Source organism: Gymnodraco acuticeps, unplaced genomic scaffold, assembly GCF_902827175.1.
Source record: "Gymnodraco acuticeps unplaced genomic scaffold, fGymAcu1.1, whole genome shotgun sequence".
NCBI classification, from domain to species: domain Eukaryota; kingdom Metazoa; phylum Chordata; class Actinopteri; order Perciformes; family Bathydraconidae; genus Gymnodraco; species Gymnodraco acuticeps.
The window spans coordinates 45,001-62,144 of record NW_022990077.1 but is presented as its reverse complement, the minus strand read 5'-3'; the positions used below and the strand labels follow the sequence as shown (position 1 = coordinate 62,144).

The 17,144-nt window shown below is 41.0% G+C and overlaps 1 protein-coding gene and 1 long non-coding RNA gene across 4 annotated transcripts in view; one reads left to right on the top strand and one right to left on the bottom strand.

Moving 5' to 3' along the window:
* LOC117546078 (G protein-coupled receptor kinase 5-like) overlaps positions 1 to 17,035 on the bottom strand; it is a 35,111-nt gene extending 18,076 nt beyond the window's left edge. Inside the window, exons 1-9 of one of the 3 annotated variants that reach the window (XM_034216161.1) lie at positions 16,807 to 17,035; positions 12,795 to 12,881; positions 11,510 to 11,622; positions 5,858 to 5,935; positions 5,013 to 5,110; positions 3,935 to 4,027; positions 3,593 to 3,656; positions 3,086 to 3,226; positions 1,312 to 1,502 (exon numbers count right to left, since the gene is read on the bottom strand). In XM_034216161.1, the coding sequence (XP_034072052.1) occupies positions 1,312 to 1,502; positions 3,086 to 3,226; positions 3,593 to 3,656; positions 3,935 to 4,027; positions 5,013 to 5,110; positions 5,858 to 5,935; positions 11,510 to 11,622; positions 12,795 to 12,881; positions 16,807 to 16,858 (917 nt within the window). In that variant the 5' untranslated portion in view covers positions 16,859 to 17,035. Of the gene's footprint in view, positions 1 to 1,311; positions 1,503 to 3,085; positions 3,227 to 3,592; positions 3,657 to 3,934; positions 4,028 to 5,012; positions 5,111 to 5,857; positions 5,936 to 7,611; positions 7,661 to 11,509; positions 11,623 to 12,794; positions 12,882 to 16,806 lie in introns of those variants that run through there. The other 2 variants (XM_034216162.1, XM_034216163.1) reach the window with 2 other exon arrangements.
* The window catches only part of LOC117546080, a 9,500-nt gene continuing 578 nt past the window's right edge, over positions 8,223 to 17,144 (top strand). Inside the window, exons 1-3 of the long non-coding RNA XR_004568938.1 lie at positions 8,223 to 8,270; positions 11,447 to 11,644; positions 12,863 to 12,963. This is a non-coding gene — a long non-coding RNA (uncharacterized LOC117546080). The remainder of the gene's footprint in view (positions 8,271 to 11,446; positions 11,645 to 12,862; positions 12,964 to 17,144) is intronic.

The following is a 17,144-nucleotide window of genomic DNA, read 5'->3' as shown; positions in this document are numbered from 1 at the left end:
CTGCACAAAGAGTCTTTTATCTAAAGGTACATTACAATTGCAGTTATTAGTACATCCAATTAGAAATGAAGTGTTTATAAAAGACACTGTTGTTCAATGAACTTCCCCAGCAGTAAAACAAGAACAGCTGGAATGATGAGGAGTAACTGGAAACTCCAGTCATGACTTTCATTGTTTGTAATTGAAGAAGATTGTATTGTTTTTTTAATGCAAAATGATGTCATGGATCAACCGGTTTGACTTTCTGCTGCGACTCTAGATCCTCCTTCATACTCTCCAAGAACTGCACAGTATGAAGTACAAATACTTAATTACTGTACTTAAATATCGTTCTGGTATCACTGTACTACTTCTTACTCTTTCAAAACAGGCATGGTACTTCCGGTTGAACCTCTAGCTTCTCTTTGGTTAACTGGACTCACAGTGCACAATCTACGATGATATGTAATGTGACGCCATTCCTCACACACTTAATGTAAATCATATCCTGCTTTATATTTGTGTTTAATATCAATCAGTAGTGTTTTATTCGTCAGACAGTTTATCATGTTGTATATTCTACTGTTTTAATGCTGTTTTATTTCTATTTGAGATGTTTAAACTTTAGCAGGTTTCATTTCTACTCTTTTAATTTAGGTGCACTGCCTTGTTGTTTCTGATGCTGCTGCAACGCAAACATTTCCCAAATTCTGATCAATAAAGTACATTTGATCTTCTGATCTTATCTCTGATCAGTATTCAGTCTTTGCGTCATACAGAAAACACCATCACACATTTTGAAATGACTTTTATTTTGTTTCACTTGATTGTTATGCTTTTATTGTTGTCTTCCATGTGTGCATATGTATAAATGTGTCTGTTGATTGTGTATACATATATACATATATTTATACATAGTTTTATATATATTTGTATTTTTCATTCGTCTGGATTGTGGGAAACGGTATTTCGATCTCTCAGTCTCTACACACAAACTGAAAGATTGACAATAAAGTTGACTTTGACTTGAAATACTACCACTACTAACACTTTCAGATAAATGAAGTGGGGTAAAAAATACGTGGTTATAAATGGAAAAACACCAGTAAAGTAATAGCTCAAAACTCTACTCAAGCACAGTGTAAATGTTACTTTTCCACCTTTGTACTGTCCCTTGTAGTGAAGTATTCCTACAGTATACTATATCAGAATCAGAATATACCCTTATTTAAATTAACCCTTGTTACAGCAGAAAAAGGGCCAAAGACAGCTTAATGTAACTAAGAAACATGCGTAATAAATAAATAAATCCCCCTGCAGACCCCCACTCACCTGTAGACTATTGACTTCCTGTGCAGGTGCATGATTCCGCAGCAGACCTCCGCAGCGTAGAACCGGACTCTGTTCTTGTCGAGGCCCGGCTGCCCGATGTTGTGGATGTGGAACCTCAGATCCCCCCCACTCATCATGGTGAGCACCATGCAGAGCGAGTGCTTCGTCTCGTAGGCGTACCCCAGACTCACCTGGACACCAAATAAGAAATAATGTAGAGATGTATTCCTCCTCGTGTGTCAGAGATCAGCAAAAATGTCATTGTGTTTCTTATGTATTTAAAATTGGCTCGGCTAAGTCTTTGGGTCACTTTGTTGACTTGTGTTTTGAATGTTAGATTAGAGTTGTAAGGAATACAATCAATATTATATGGCGTAACTTAAAATTAATAACACTGTTTTATTCTGTAACCGGATGTTCGCGACATTGTCAACACACTAGACTTCCTGTATGCTCAGACGGTGTTAGCATTAGCATGTAGCTAATATTATGTTTTGTGTACGTGAATTTAAGGAGAAATGACACGTGGTGTTGCACACTAAACACACTGTCTTTAACCCTCACTTATTTACGCTGCAATGCTATTATTAGGGAATGTTTAAATGACCAACAGATATTAGAATATTGTAACACTAACATCAGAAAACGACAGCACGTGCCTTGGACCCGCCCCCGTCAACGCTAAGCCAATAGGAGAAGACTACAGATGATAAAATGGGAAGCCAGCAGGAAACCATTTTGCAATTTCATTGTATCATTGGGTGCGTTTCACTTCGGTTAAATGGATTCCTTGCGTCCATCACTTGCGACAAGGAAACCACGAGAAGCAGGGAAATTAGTTTTAAGAGCAAAGGGACGTCGTTTCCTCCGGAGCATCACGTGAAGCGACGTCCGTTTGTGATGACGCCGCACAGCTGATCGTCTGACAGCAGCCGGATCAGTGCATGCCCTGCATCGTCCAATCAGTGAGCGATACACAGTAAGGGGGCGGGGCGAGTGTCTGAGGATTTCACCGGAGGATGGTCTGGTGGTTCCTCGATTATCGCTCCTCGGTTATCGCTCCTCGATACTCGGTCCTCGGTCGTCCGTCACAAATAAGGCCACTGGGACGCTACTCAAGATGGCGCAGACAAATCAACTTCCGGTGATACCGGGAGCGAGGAAATGAAAAATAAGAGAAGTGAAACACACCCATTGTATCATTGTTTTATTAAACGCTGTTAACTTGTAAATAAGCTTCCTGGACTCTTTTAGGCTAACCCTGGGCTCAGAGCTAAAAGACCTACGAGTTAATTATGATTCCCAGGTACTTAACCTGCGGCACATTATCAATATTTCCACCTGAGATGCTTATATTTTACACAATGTTGCATTTTATTTTTGTGAAAAACACATATCACGGTTTCATCGGCATGTAGCTGTGTTTTCACATCAGGACACACAGATGGCAGCTCATTCATATATAAGGTAACAAGAAGTGGACCAAGTATTGAACCTTGTGGTGCTCCGGTGCTTAAGTCTAGAGCTGGAGAGTCGATTATTGACGATAACATCCTGACGCCTACCAGCGAGGTATGATTCAATCCAACTGAGTGTTAATGAGAGCAGTTAACAGCTGACAGATACAATAAAATATCACCACCAGACTTGTCTTTTTAAGGGACAGTTGACCTACAAATCTAAAATACTCTTACCTGTGGTGTTATTTATCAGCACAAACATCTTGAAAGCATTTTAAAACACTGAACAGAGAGTTTGAGATGTTTAATCTCACCACGAATCTGCTGTCCAGCGCCTCCAGGATCTGCTTCTCGTTCAGAGCCATGGCTTCCCCCCTCCTCTTCTTCACGTGAGTTTTGTCCAGCTTCTTGCAGGCGTACATCATCCCAGTGGCTCGAACCTGACACGCCCACACCTGAGACATATCAAGGTGTAGTTAAATCATTAATTATATGGTATTCAAGATCAGTTTAAAGTTATTATATTTCAATTTATTTTATTTGATATTTTATTATATTTTAATTTATTTTATTTGATATTTTATTATATTATATTTTATTATATTTAGATTTATTCTAATTTATATTTGATTATATTTTAATTTATTTTATTTGATATTTTTATTATATTTCGATTTATTTAAATTTATATTTTATTATATTTTAATTTATTTTAAACGTTATTATTATTTATTTATTTTTCTCACTTTTTACATTTTAAAATATCTTTAATTGCAAACTTGACTAACATAAACATTAAATAATTGTATCCGGGACATTACCTCTCCAAAGCCTCCCTTCCCCAGCACTCTGTACTGTCTGAACCTGTATTTGGTGATTGGCCGCCTTGAAAAGGAAACACAGCATTTTGTCACTGATTTAAAAACAGAAACAGAAACAGAGAAAGTGACTCGGAGTCAACAGTAAGAGCAACGGAGCGTTTTAGAGAACAAGCAGAAAAACCAGCTTCCCAACACATGTGTCATTGTGCTTTGTCTGTCTGTTTCCTTGTTTATACACACACACACACACACACACACTCAATCACACACACTCAATCACTCACACACGCACACACTCTCTCTCTCACACACACACACACACACACACACACACACACTGACCTCTCCAGCATCTTCCACTGCAGGAAGCGCTCGAAGAACATGCTCTGCTGGTACTGACTGAAGGGTTCTTCGCTCAGGTAGTTGTGTAGATCTCTAATGCATGAAATGAAGGGGTTAATTTAAAATCAATCCTGCTCCACCTGTCAACAATCTGCTCAAAGAGAGTTGGTCCCCCTGTCAGAGCCTCTCTGACTCACAGACCATAACAACCTGAGAGGCTCCAGCAGCATCACCTGGGACCCAAAGCATGCTCTGAGAGAGAATCTGAGCAGCTACCATCTGATGGAGATTCACTAAAGTCAGCCAGAAGCATCCTTTGTGCTCCAGTCAGCCTGAAGCATCCTTTGTGCTCCAGTCAGTCCTCTCAGTGAACACAGAGCTACAGATCAGATGCACGCTGAAGGCGCTTTGAGCAGCTCTCACTGGTCCTGCTGTTACGTTAGTGTTTGTTGTTCTTGTGTCTTGATATCTGTTGATGTGACACATGGAGCTGCAAGTCACATTTCAGACTTGATCTCACCATTAAAGTATTATCGGATCGTATATATACACAAGGTTCATATGGCTCTTTAAGAGGGACATTCAATTAACTTTGAACCCACATTTCCACACTCTCAAAGCCTTTATCGTCACATGTAATTGTTACTTGAAATGCAATTGGAAAAATGAAGTTGACAGAACTATTTTATAACCCACAGTAATGAAGGTTTGTAATTGACCTTGTTCATTTGACTAGCTGTTTATAAAACCTTTCTATGTATCAGAGTCCAAGTCACTCTCGAGTCACCACTCTCCGAGTCACCTAGGGAGAGTCGTAGTCGAGTCTGAGTCCAAGTCATCGTGCGCGAGAATTCACGAGTCCAAGTCCGAGTCGCGTCAATCAGTGCCGAGTCCGAGTCGAGTCACGAGTCCCGAAAATCGGCTCTCGAGTCCTCCATCTCTGCTGTGTATTGTGTCTTGATATCTATTGATGTTACACATGGAGCTGCTATGCGAGTCACATTTCAGACTTGATCTGAGTATTACCGTATCATCGTTAATAACGTATGTTAGCAGAAAGAGAGAGACGTGAACTCACTCCCTGCAGCTCTGGAAGACGTCGGTGCAGGAGTCGACCTCCAGGCTGTGGATGCAGCTCTGCTCGTGTTTCTGCACCACGTACACACACTGCATCGACTGCAGACAAAGCATGAAGACGGTCAAACCATAGCTTCTCGGCTGTCATGTGCATGTTAGCTGCAGTGTAGATATGGCAAGGAAAAACTGAAGTCACAGAATGATGTATTAGATCAATCATTTGCAAAATGCAAAACAGATGAATGTTCTTTAAAAAGTTCAGGTGTTTAATCGTCTGATGGCCTGAGGGATGAGTGAGTGCCAGGAATGTGTAGCTAGTGCACACAGTGTTGTTGACATTAGAACTGAACTTTGTGTGTGTGTGTGTGTGTGTGTGTGTGTGTGTGTGTGTGTGTGTGTGTGTGTGTGTGTGTGTGTGTGTGTGTGTGGTGTGGTGTGTGTGTGTGTGTGTGTGTGTGTGTGTGTGTGTGTGTGTGTGTGTGTTGTTGTGTGTGGTGTGTGTGTGTGTGTGTGTGTGTTGTGTGTGTGTTGTGTGTGTGATGTGGGTGTGTGTGTGTGTGTTGGTTGATTTGCTGTTGTTGTGTGTGTTGTGTGTGTTTGTGTGTTGTGTGTGTGTGTGTCGTGTGTTTTTTACTAATAAACAAGAGACTAGGAGGTCAGAAACACACAGGTGAAGCAAATGGTGGTCCAAGAAGAAATGTCCCTTTTATTTTATATTTAAACATTTTGATTGTTTATATAACACATATTTCATATTTTAATATGTATCTATTATTTCCTTTTTTGATTTTTTTTTTTAGCGTTATTCGTAGTAAAGACGTTTGTATTTGTGTGCAGTTTCCAGACCTTTCTCATGAGGAATCTCTCGATGATGCTGACGCCGAAATCTTTCCTCTCTTCGTCTGATTTCATCTCGAAGGCGTCCTAAAATAAATGAAGAAGAAGAGTGAATAACAGGTCAGTTCCTTAAAGGTGTTTTTTCAAATTTTATTACATATCAATTATCTGCAAAGGCCTGAACATCAGCAGGAGAGGACTCTTTAAAGTAGAGACACTACATACTGATATACACCTGAACATCAGCAGGAGAGGACTCTTTAAAGTAGAGACACTACCTACTGATATACACCTGAACATCAGCAGGAGAGGACTCTTTAAAGTAGAGACACTACATACTGATATACACCTGAACATCAGCAGGAGAGGACTCTTTAAAGTAGAGACACTACATACTGATATACACCTGAACATCAGCAGGAGAGGACTCTTTAAAGTAGAGACACTACATACTGATATACACCTGAACATCAGCAGGAGAGGACTCTTTAAAGTAGAGACGCTACATACTGATATACACCTGAACATCAGCAGGAGAGGACTCTTTAAAGTAGAGACACTACATACTGATATACACCTGAACATCAGCAGGAGAGGACTCTTTAAAGTAGAGACACTACATACTGATATACACCTGAACATCAGCAGGAGAGGACTCTTTAAAGTAGAGACACTACCTACTGATATACACCTGAACATCAGCAGGAGAGGACTCTTTAAAGTAGAGACACTACATACTGATATACACCTGAACATCAGCAGGAGAGGACTCTTTAAAGTAGAGACACTACATACTGATATACACCTGAACATCAGCAGGAGAGGACTCTTTAAAGTAGAGACACTACATACTGATATACACCTGAACATCAGCAGGAGAGGACTCTTTAAAGTAGAGACGCTACATACTGATATACACCTGAACATCAGCAGGAGAGGACTCTTTAAAGTAGAGACACTACATACTGATATACACCTGAACATCAGCAGGAGAGGACTCTTTAAAGTAGAGACACTACATACTGATATACACCTGAACATCAGCAGGAGAGGACTCTTTAAAGTAGAGACACTACCTACTGATATACACCTGAACATCAGCAGGAGAGGACTCTTTAAAGTAGAGACACTACATACTGATATACACCTGAACATCAGCAGGAGAGGACTCTTTAAAGTAGAGACACTACATACTGATATACACCTGAACGTCAGCAGGAGAGGACTCTTTAAAGTAGAGACACTACATACTGATATACACCTGAGGACTCTTTAAAGTAGAATCATTCCTCCAGTATGATATAAAGTTGAGATTATAAACCGTGTAATTACTTTGACAAACCCACAACACCCATGACGTCTTTTCAGTGACTTATTTATAAATGTTTCCGTCTGCTTCTTCCTCGGATTGTTGGTGATCTGCCAACGTTTCTGTTTCATCATGAATCTGAGCGATAAGGAACGCCTGCCACACACTTTAAATGTCATTTCCTCAGATTGTTTTGAAATGAGTAATGACCCTAAAATGAGGACAAATGTTGAGTTTTGTAAACCAGGATTTCAAATGTATAAAGCTGTATCTTTGATAGGAATCTGTTCCACATTGCAGCCATCTTTGTGTTACATATAATACTTCTCCGTCTGGATCTCTGAGCCAAACCCAGAGGTATCGTGCTCAGTTGGGGGTGAACAATCTTAGTTAAATGTCAATAGAGAACCGCAGTGACGCGTCCTAAAACACGGAAGTAAGTTAACATTTTTACCACTTCCGGTTCCTTCGACAAAAAGCAATTCAGGGGCCGTTTCTCAATCTCGAGGAAACTGGCTTCCAAGCCAATATTTCAAGGATGCTACGTCATCGAGTGCCGCCGAAGTACTGTTCCAATCTCCAGCATACTTGGAATTCCACCGAGGCCGCGTCCTTGGTTTGGGGGAAATTTCGAGGCTGCACATGGGTAGAAAGTGGCCGTTTCTCAATCGCGAGGATGCTTGCTTGGTAGCACATGTCTTCCGAGTCACTTCCTTCAGAAGCTAGGCAAGAATCCTTCCTGGCATTCGGAAAACGAAGAGTGGAACAGGCTAGCAAGTGTGCAGGTGTGCGTCATATGAGAGGCCCCGCCTTACATTTTCCGCCACAGATTTGGGGAAATTGAAGGACGCGAAGTCTACCCATGTGCAGCCTCGAAATTACCCCCAAACCAAGGACGCGGCCTCGGTGGAATTCCAAGTATGCTGGAGATTGGAACAGTCCTTCGGCGGCACTCGATGACGTAGTATCCTTGAAATATTGGCTTGGAAGCCAGTTTCCTCGCGATTGAGAAACGGCCTTCGCGTCCTTAAAATCCCCACAATGCTTTGCACACGGACCAATTTCAAAAACCCTTGCGGAGAATGGCTGAACCGACGCAGCACACATTTAAATGTAAGTATGTAGTGGCGTAGAACATGTGTTGGTAGATATGTGACTTTGTTTTCACCAAAAATGTGTTCCTGAAAGTAAAGCGAGTTCATAATTAGATAGACATCGTGAGGTATTTATTTTCGGTACAGTTTATGTTGAAACCGTTAGAGAGAGTGGCACACTTGTTAGCCTGTTCCATTCTTCTTCGTTTTCCGAAGCCGTGGCTTGGAAGTATACTGGCTTCGTTTCTGAAGGAAGTGACTTGGAAGTACGCGACTACCAAGCCAGCATCCTCGAGATTGAGAAACGGACAGTTTCTCCATAGGATGTTGGAAGATATCTGTAAATCAGGTCTGTGGTTGAGACTCATTGAAGAGACAGATCACGTTTTGTTCTACATTAAATCATCAGCAGTGACCCCGCTGGTGATTTCTGAAGAGGTGACGTGTCTGAGAAACGATGGTTGTTACCAAGTGGCTGAATAGGACTACAGAAGTCGTGGAGGCCGTTGTACTGTTCAAACAAACGCTTCAACTCGTTCCATTTAGAGTCTCTGTGTTTGAATCTGGATCTGAAGTTGGCGTGACGTTGAAGCAGCGACCCAGCTGTAGTTCCTTTATAGCATCACGTTAGCATTTTGCTTCTGGACAATAGATTTACGATTAGAAAATTATAAAAGTAGGGCACCTTCCGGCGCAGACTGAAAACTCATCTCTTTCGACTCCACTTCGAGCGATAGAACTATTAACAAAGCACTTATATACTAATAAAGGACTGGCTTATCTAAAGCCAGTTGAGTAGCACTTGAAATGTTTGGCTCTATGAAACCTGATGTACTTTATGATTCTGTTTTCTTCAAGTTTGTATTTTGTTGGTCGAATGCACTTATTGTAAGTCGCTTTGGACAAAAGCGTCAGCTAAATGTAATGTAATGTTATAAAAGTAGGGTCGACATGTGGAGATTATCCGGCTGAACAAAACGTGATCCGTCTCTTCAATGTGTCTCAACCACAGACCTTAGTTCAGATAGTTTCCAACATCCTATGGAGAGACTGCATTGCGTTTTGATGAAGGAACCGGAAGGAGTTTGCTTCCGGGTTTTAGGACGCGTCACTGCGGTTCTCTATTAAACTATCCCTGAAGCCCTCCACAGACTCAGCGATAACAGCTTCTAGTAGCAGCTTGTTCCCTTCTCTAAACGCCTGATGTTCCCCACGGAGATAAATAAAGTTCCCTGTTATCTTATCTGATCTAATCTTTGATTGTTCTGGTAGAAAATGAGTATTTGCGAGCGTCACTAGAAGCAGATATTCTCTGGAAGGAGTTAGCTCTGCGTGTCATACTTCTCACGGGCTTTAATCAATGGGTTGCAGATTTGATGGACAATCTTGAAGAAGAAGAAGAAGAGTCCACCCCACTCAATTCCACTCGTTTTGAGCATATTAGCATCTGCTCACACAGAGAGGTGCAGGTAGCTATTGCCTGAGATCACATGATGTGGTTTTGACGTAGGTAAGAAAGCTTTTATGTGCGCAGCTCCTCTAACTTGGAACAGCCTTCAAAACGATTTGAAACTGAGCGATTTGGTTCCACTGCATGTTTTTAAAGCTCGGATAGATGCTATGATACTGTTGGCACTTTGATCATTTCTGTGACACTGCTGTCCGATTTATAATCTCCAGAGATGAATCTGTCACCTCTTCGTAACCATGACGTATTAATGCTTAATGGCCTTTTTTAGATTCACGCTACAGACTCTCAGAACGCTTTTCCTGCACGGCACATTTTAATAACACTCCTATGAGTATCATGCAAATAATGTAGACTTAAAGGTCCCATGTCATGCTCTTCCGGTTCTTACCCGTGCCCTTGTTGTTATGAAGGTTCTGCATGTGACCGGTCTGCAGAGTCTCAAACCCTCAAAGTGCACCCTGTAGCGAGTAAAACTCTAACACAGAGAAGACCTGTCTGCTGCCCCAGAACGCCTTGTTGGAGATTTCTCTTTCTCCATTGTTTACTTCCTGGGTATAGTGACGTGACGTAACGGCTCCGCAGATTGGTCCAAATCAAATCAAATGGACCAATCCGTGGACTTCCTCACACACACACACTCGGTGGGACGTTGCGAGGCTCGCTGCTTCGAGGAGCGGGACACTGTGAGCCGGCTCACTGGTGTGGGGTCGGCGAGACACCACGGAACTCGTTCTGGACACACACACAAACTCCCAGCCAGGCTGTGTGTGTGTGTGTGTGTGTGTGTGTGTGTGTGTGTGTGTGTGTGTGTGTGTGTGTGTGTGTGTGTGTGTGTGTGTGTGTGTGTGTGGTGTGTGTGTGTGTGTGTGTGTGTGTGTGTGTGTGTGTGTGTGTGTGTGTGTGTGTGTGTGTGTGTGTGTGTGTGTGTGTGTGTGTGGTGTGTGTGTGTGGTGTGTGTGTGTGTGTGTGTGTGTGTGTGTGTGTGTGTGTGTGTGTGTGTGTGTGTGTGTGTGTGTGTGTGTGTGTGTGTGTGTGTGTTGTGTGTGTGGTGTGTGTGTGTGTTGTGTGTGTGTGTGTGTGTGTGTGTGTGTGTGTGTGTGTGTGTGTGTGTGTGTGTGTGTGTGTGTGTGTGTGTGTGTGTGTGTGTGTGTGTGTGTGTGTGTGTGTGTGTGTGTGTGTGTGTGTGTGTGTGTGTGTGTGTGTGTGTGTGTGTGTGTGGTGTGTGTGTGTGTGTGTGTGTGTGTGTGTGTGTGTGTGTGTGTGTGTGTGTGTGTGTGTGTGTGTGTGTGTGTGTGTGTGTGTGTGTGTGTGTGTGTGTGTTTCGGGCTCGGCTCATAGGAGGAGGGGGGGCAGGAGCTCCAACAAGCCGTGTAGGACAGAGAGTGAATACACAGACTATGCAGAGATGCTGTGAGAAACCAATGTGAGTTTGGAACATTGAACAGTGTACATCTATTCTAGTAGACCTCAACAATGGAACTATGATCAGTAGAAATGGCCGTGACACGGGACCTTTAAAGTATATTTGTTTTACTTTATTCCTGCATTGTGTTCTTTCTCTAAAGCCAAATTAAATATAAGCTAAATCAATTTGCACAAAGGACAACACGCACGATACACAGTTTTGAACGTGATGGCGTTCAGTCGTCTCATTTAGACACTTGTTAGCAGTCGTAGAATTACAATCTCTTCCGCTTGTGTTTGAACCTCAGACTTTATTTCAGGCGAACAACCAAAAACACATCCAGAGAACCATTGACTTCCACCTTGATGTTGTGAATACTTGCCAGAGCGTCCAGCAGGGAGATGAAGTTCTGCAGATCAGGACGACTGCGACAGAAAAGCTGAAAGAGGTTCTTTCCGATCGGCTGCTTCACACACAGACTGTAGTACTCTCTCTCTGAGGGGGGAGAGCACATGCTGTGAGACACACACACACACACACACACACACACACACACACACACACACACACAGAGAGACACACACACACAGACTGTAGTACTCTCTCTCTGAGGGGGGAGAGCACATGCTGTGAGACACACACACACACACACACACACACACAGACAGAGAGAGAGAGACACACACAGACTGTAGTACTCTCTCTCTGAGGGGGGAGAGCACATGCTGTGAGACACACACACACCACACACACACACACACACACACACACACACACACACACAGAGAGACACACACACACAGACTGTAGTACTCTCTCTCTGAGGGGGGAGAGCACATGCTGTGAGACACACACACACACACACACACACAGACACACACCACACACACACACACACACACACACACACACACACACACACACACACACACACACACACACACACACACACCACACCACACCCACACCACACACACACACACACACACATACCATGTATACATCACTTCAGGGGACATTACATTGACTTACATGCATTTCCTGGAGACTTATCCTAACCTTAACCATAACCAACACATGCCTAACCGTTACCCTAACCAAGTCTTCACCCTAAAATTAATGACTCCCCTTATGGGGACCTCCAATTTGTCCCCATAAGGGAAGCCAGTCCCCACACGTGACTGTGTAAACAGATTTTAGGTCCCCACAAGTATAGTAATGCTAGACCACACACACACACACACACACACACACACACACACAGAGACACACACACACACACAGAGAGAGACACACACACACACAGGACACACACACACACACACACACACACACACCACACACACACACACACACACACACACACACACACACACACACAGAGAGAGACACACACACAGACACACACACACAGACTGTAGTACTCTCTCTCTGAGGGGGGAGAACACATGATGTGAGATCACACACACACACACTGTTCTTTAATTTAATCTAATCACACGCACGCACACACACACACACACACACACACTGTTCTTTAATTTAATCTAATCACACACACACACACTGTTCTTTAATTTAATCTAATCACACACACACACACGCACACACACACACACACACACACACACACACACACACACACACACACACACACACACACACACCTATGCTGGAGGCCTGGTCCATGCACTGGCTGATGTGATTTAAGCGCAGCATCTCTTTCCATTTGTAGCTCCGGCCTCGACTCCCTCCTGCAGAGACATCATGTTACCGTCATCAACACACTACAAAGAACACTTGAAGTCCAAGGATCCTCCAACACTTCAACAAGAGGTGGAAAAAGTACTCAGTCTTTACCACAGTCTAAAAATACTCTATTAACAGCCTGAGTGTGAAATCCCACTTAAGTCGAAGTTAAGAAGTATTTTAACTCCAAAAGGCTTCGATAAAAGTGTTATTTTAAATACTTTAAGCCCCATTGAGTAACCATATACTTACAGTGAGCACATGGATGCAAGTTTTTCAAAATAAAAGCCCCAGATAATCATTGTATCCAAACAGTAAACTCAGGATTAGGCTTTTCTTTTCAAAATAAAAGCTGCATAGAGTACAAATATCCTTACAGGAAGCACAGGAGGATGCATGTTTTTCAAAATAAAAGCCCCAGAAGTATCTATCCTTACAGGAAGCACAGGAGGATGCTTGTTTTTCAAAATAAAAGCCCTCAGGAGTATCTCTATCCTTACAGGAAGCACAGGAGGATGCATGTTTTTCAAAATAAAAGCCCCAGAAGTATCTCTATCCTTACAGGAAGATCAGGTTGAGTTTTGTTTTTCAAAATAAAAGCCCCAGAAGTATCTCTATCCTTACAGGAAGATCAGGTTGAGTTTTGTTTTTCAAAATAAAAGCCCCAAAAAGCAACAATCCAGTCAGAATTTCTTGTAGGGTCATTTTGTAGTTATATTAAATACTATATTGCACTGAATTGTGTGTATTTTATCATTAGAAATGACAAATAAGTAGAAGAAGGTGGAGCAAACGTTCTTCACTTTGTGTACTAATTAAGAAATTAGCAGTTTTTATATCATGTAAACAAAACATGTTAATTATGTAACATAAAGGTAGTGCAAATATAGTATAATAGTTTCCCCTGATGTAGAGTATTTTGTAACAGAAAAGATTAAGTAAAATACTTGTTATTGTACTGCATATACTGTATGTTGTGTTTATATACTGCTAATATACTCAGTAGTACACAAAGTATACAACGATTGCTCCACATTCTTCCTCTTAATAACGTTTCAAAAGCGTTTTGACCCATAAACCCCAAGAAGGATGCACAATACATAAGTAAATGTTACATTCAACCACTGCATGCAACATACTTAGTAAATACACATTAAGTATTACATGTGATGCTATTCCAGCTTCATGCTGTAAAGAAACACCTGAGCAGAGTGACACGTCTCACTTTGAGAGACAGGTACATGCAGCCCGTCTGGTTTCACTGAGAGGGAAGTATTTATAGAGCGGAGCCTGAAGGACAGCATTACTCTGAAGATCAGCGCGTCTCACCTCAGGTACAAGATCTGAGTACTTCTACTTTTACTCAAGTACAAGATCTGAGTACTTCTACTTTTACTCAAGTACAAGACCTGAGTACTTCTACTTTTACTCAAGTGCAAGATCTGAGTACTTCTACTTTTACTCAAGTACAAGACCTGAGTACTTCTACTTTTACTAAGTACAAGATCTGAGTACTTCTACTTTTACTCAAGTACAAGACCTGAGTACTTCTACTTTACTAAAGTACAAGATCTGAGTACTTCTACTTTTACTCAAGTACAAGACCTGAGTACTTCTACTTTTACTCAAGTACAAGACCTGAGTACTTCTACTTTTACTAAAGTACAAGATCTGAGTACTTCTACTTTTACTAAAGTACAAGATCTGAGTACTTCTACTTTTACTCAAGTACAAGACCTGAGTACTTCTACTTTTACTAAAGTACAAGATCTGAGTACTTCTACTTTTACTCAAGTACAAGATCTGAGTACTTCTACTTTTACTCAAGTACAAGGTCTGAGTACTTCTACTTTTACTAAAGTACAAGACCTGAGTACTTCTACTTTTACTCAAGTACAAGGTCTGAGTACTTCTACTTGTACTCAAGTGCAAGGTCTGAGTACTTCTACTTTTACTCAAGTGCAAGATCTGAGTACTTCTACTTTTACTCAAGTACAAGATCTGAGTACTTCTACTTTTACTCAAGTACAAGGTCTGAGTACTTCTACTTTTACTCAAGTACAAGACCTGAGTACTTCTACTTTTACTCAAGTACAAGATCTGAGTACTTCTACTTTTACTCAAGTACAAGACCTGAGTACTTCTACTTTTACTCAAGTGCAAGATCTGAGTACTTCTGCTTTTACTCAAGTGCAAGATCTGAGTACTTCTACTTTTACTCAAGTACAAGATCTGAGTCCTTCTACTTTTACTCAACTACAAGATCTGAGTACTTCTACTTTTACTCAAGAACAAGATCTGAGTACTTCTACTTTTACTCAAGTATATGATCTGAGTACTTCTACTTTTACTCAAGTGCAAGATCTGAGTACTTCTACTTTTACTCAAGTACAAGATCTGAGTCCTTCTACTTTTACTCAAGTACAAGACCTGAGTACTTCTACTTTTACTCAAGTACAAGACCTGAGTACTTCTACTTTTACTCAAGTACAAGGTCTGAGTACTTCTACTTTTACTCAAGTGCAAGATCTGAGTACTTCTACTTTTACTCAAGTACAAGACCTGAGTACTTCTACTTTTACTCAAGTACAAGATCTGAGTACTTCTACTTTTACTCAAGTGCAAGATCTGAGTACTTCTACTTTTACTCAAGTACAAGACCTGAGTACTTCTACTTTTACTCAAGTACAAGGTCTGAGTACTTCTACTTTTACTCAAGTACAAGATCTGAGTACTTCTACTTTTACTCAAGTGCAAGATCTGAGTACTTCTACTTTTACTCAAGCGCAAGATCTGAGTACTTCTACTTTTACTCAAGTACAAGATCTGAGTACTTCTACTTTTACTCAAGTACAAGATCTGAGTCCTTCCACTTTTACTCAAGTACAAGATCTGAGTCCTTCCACTTTTACTCAAGTACAAGATCTGAGTCCTTCTACTTTTACTCAAGTACAAGATCTGAGTACTTCTACTTTTACTCAAGTACAAGATCTGAGTACTTCTACTTTTACTCAAGTACAAGATCTGAGTACTTCTACTTTTACTCAAGTACAAGATCTGAGTACTTCTACTTTTACTCAAGTACAAGATCTGAGTACTTCTACTTTTACTCAAGTACAAGATCTGAGTACTTCTACTTTTACTCAAGTACAAGATCTGAGTACTTCTACTTTTACTCAAGTACAAGATCTGAGTACTTCTACTTTTACTCAAGAACAAGATCTAAGTACTTCTCCAACTTCCGTTTTTAAGTAATGATTTGGATGAGGAGATAAGGGGTTAGGAAAGTAACTACTGTACTTGCACTTTAAAATAATAATAATAATGTGTATTTTTTAAATAATAATAGTACAATAAAAATCAGTTAATAGTATTATACATACAAATAAATAAATATATAATAACAACAAAAATAATCAAACAAGAGAGCCTTGGAGATGCATGAGATCACTCGTAGTTCGCCTCCTCTCTCAGGCAGAGCAATGTGGAGAAGAAACATTTGCAATATTTGGTAAAAAAAACAATTGGAATAATTATCCGGAAAAAAGTAATATAGCATTAAAAAATTAAGTAAAAAGAGGAAATGCACTTTTAATAAGTACATCATTAGAGCAAAACACTAGATTTGGCATTAAAAATGTGAAATAAAGTGGAAAACCCTTATTAAATAATTGCAAAAGTACACAACCATGATGACAAATAACAAGTAGCATCATACAAGTTAGTGTTCAGATTAAATAAAATATGAGTGTGTATTAAAGTCCAAAAAGTACATAATTAGGGGCAAAAATAAGAAATAGCAGAATGTAATAATATAGAAAGAGGTAATTATCCCGATTAGGTGCAAAGTTACACAATAAGATGTAGCATGATAAGGAAGCAAGAGAACATGTCAAAGTGCTCCATTTGGTTCCTGAAGCAGTGACTTACCTTCTCTGGCTTTAATGAGCGCGCTGTTTGCCACCATGCTTTCAATCTCCATGTGAGTGTGTGTGTGTTGCTGAAGCTGTCCCGGTGTGTGTGTGTGTGTGTGTCCTCAGACCCACAGCTTATGATCCTCTGAGTATTAATGAGATATTAATAAAGAGTCATCGCAGTGCAGTCGGTAGAACAAGTGTCAAGTTGGTTGAGTGTCTGCTCTGAGGCTGTTCAACCTGCGCTGCCTGTCTGTCTAATGAATAACACACACACACACACACGCGCACACACACACACACACGCACACACGCGCGTACACACACACACACACGCACACACGCCCTCTGACA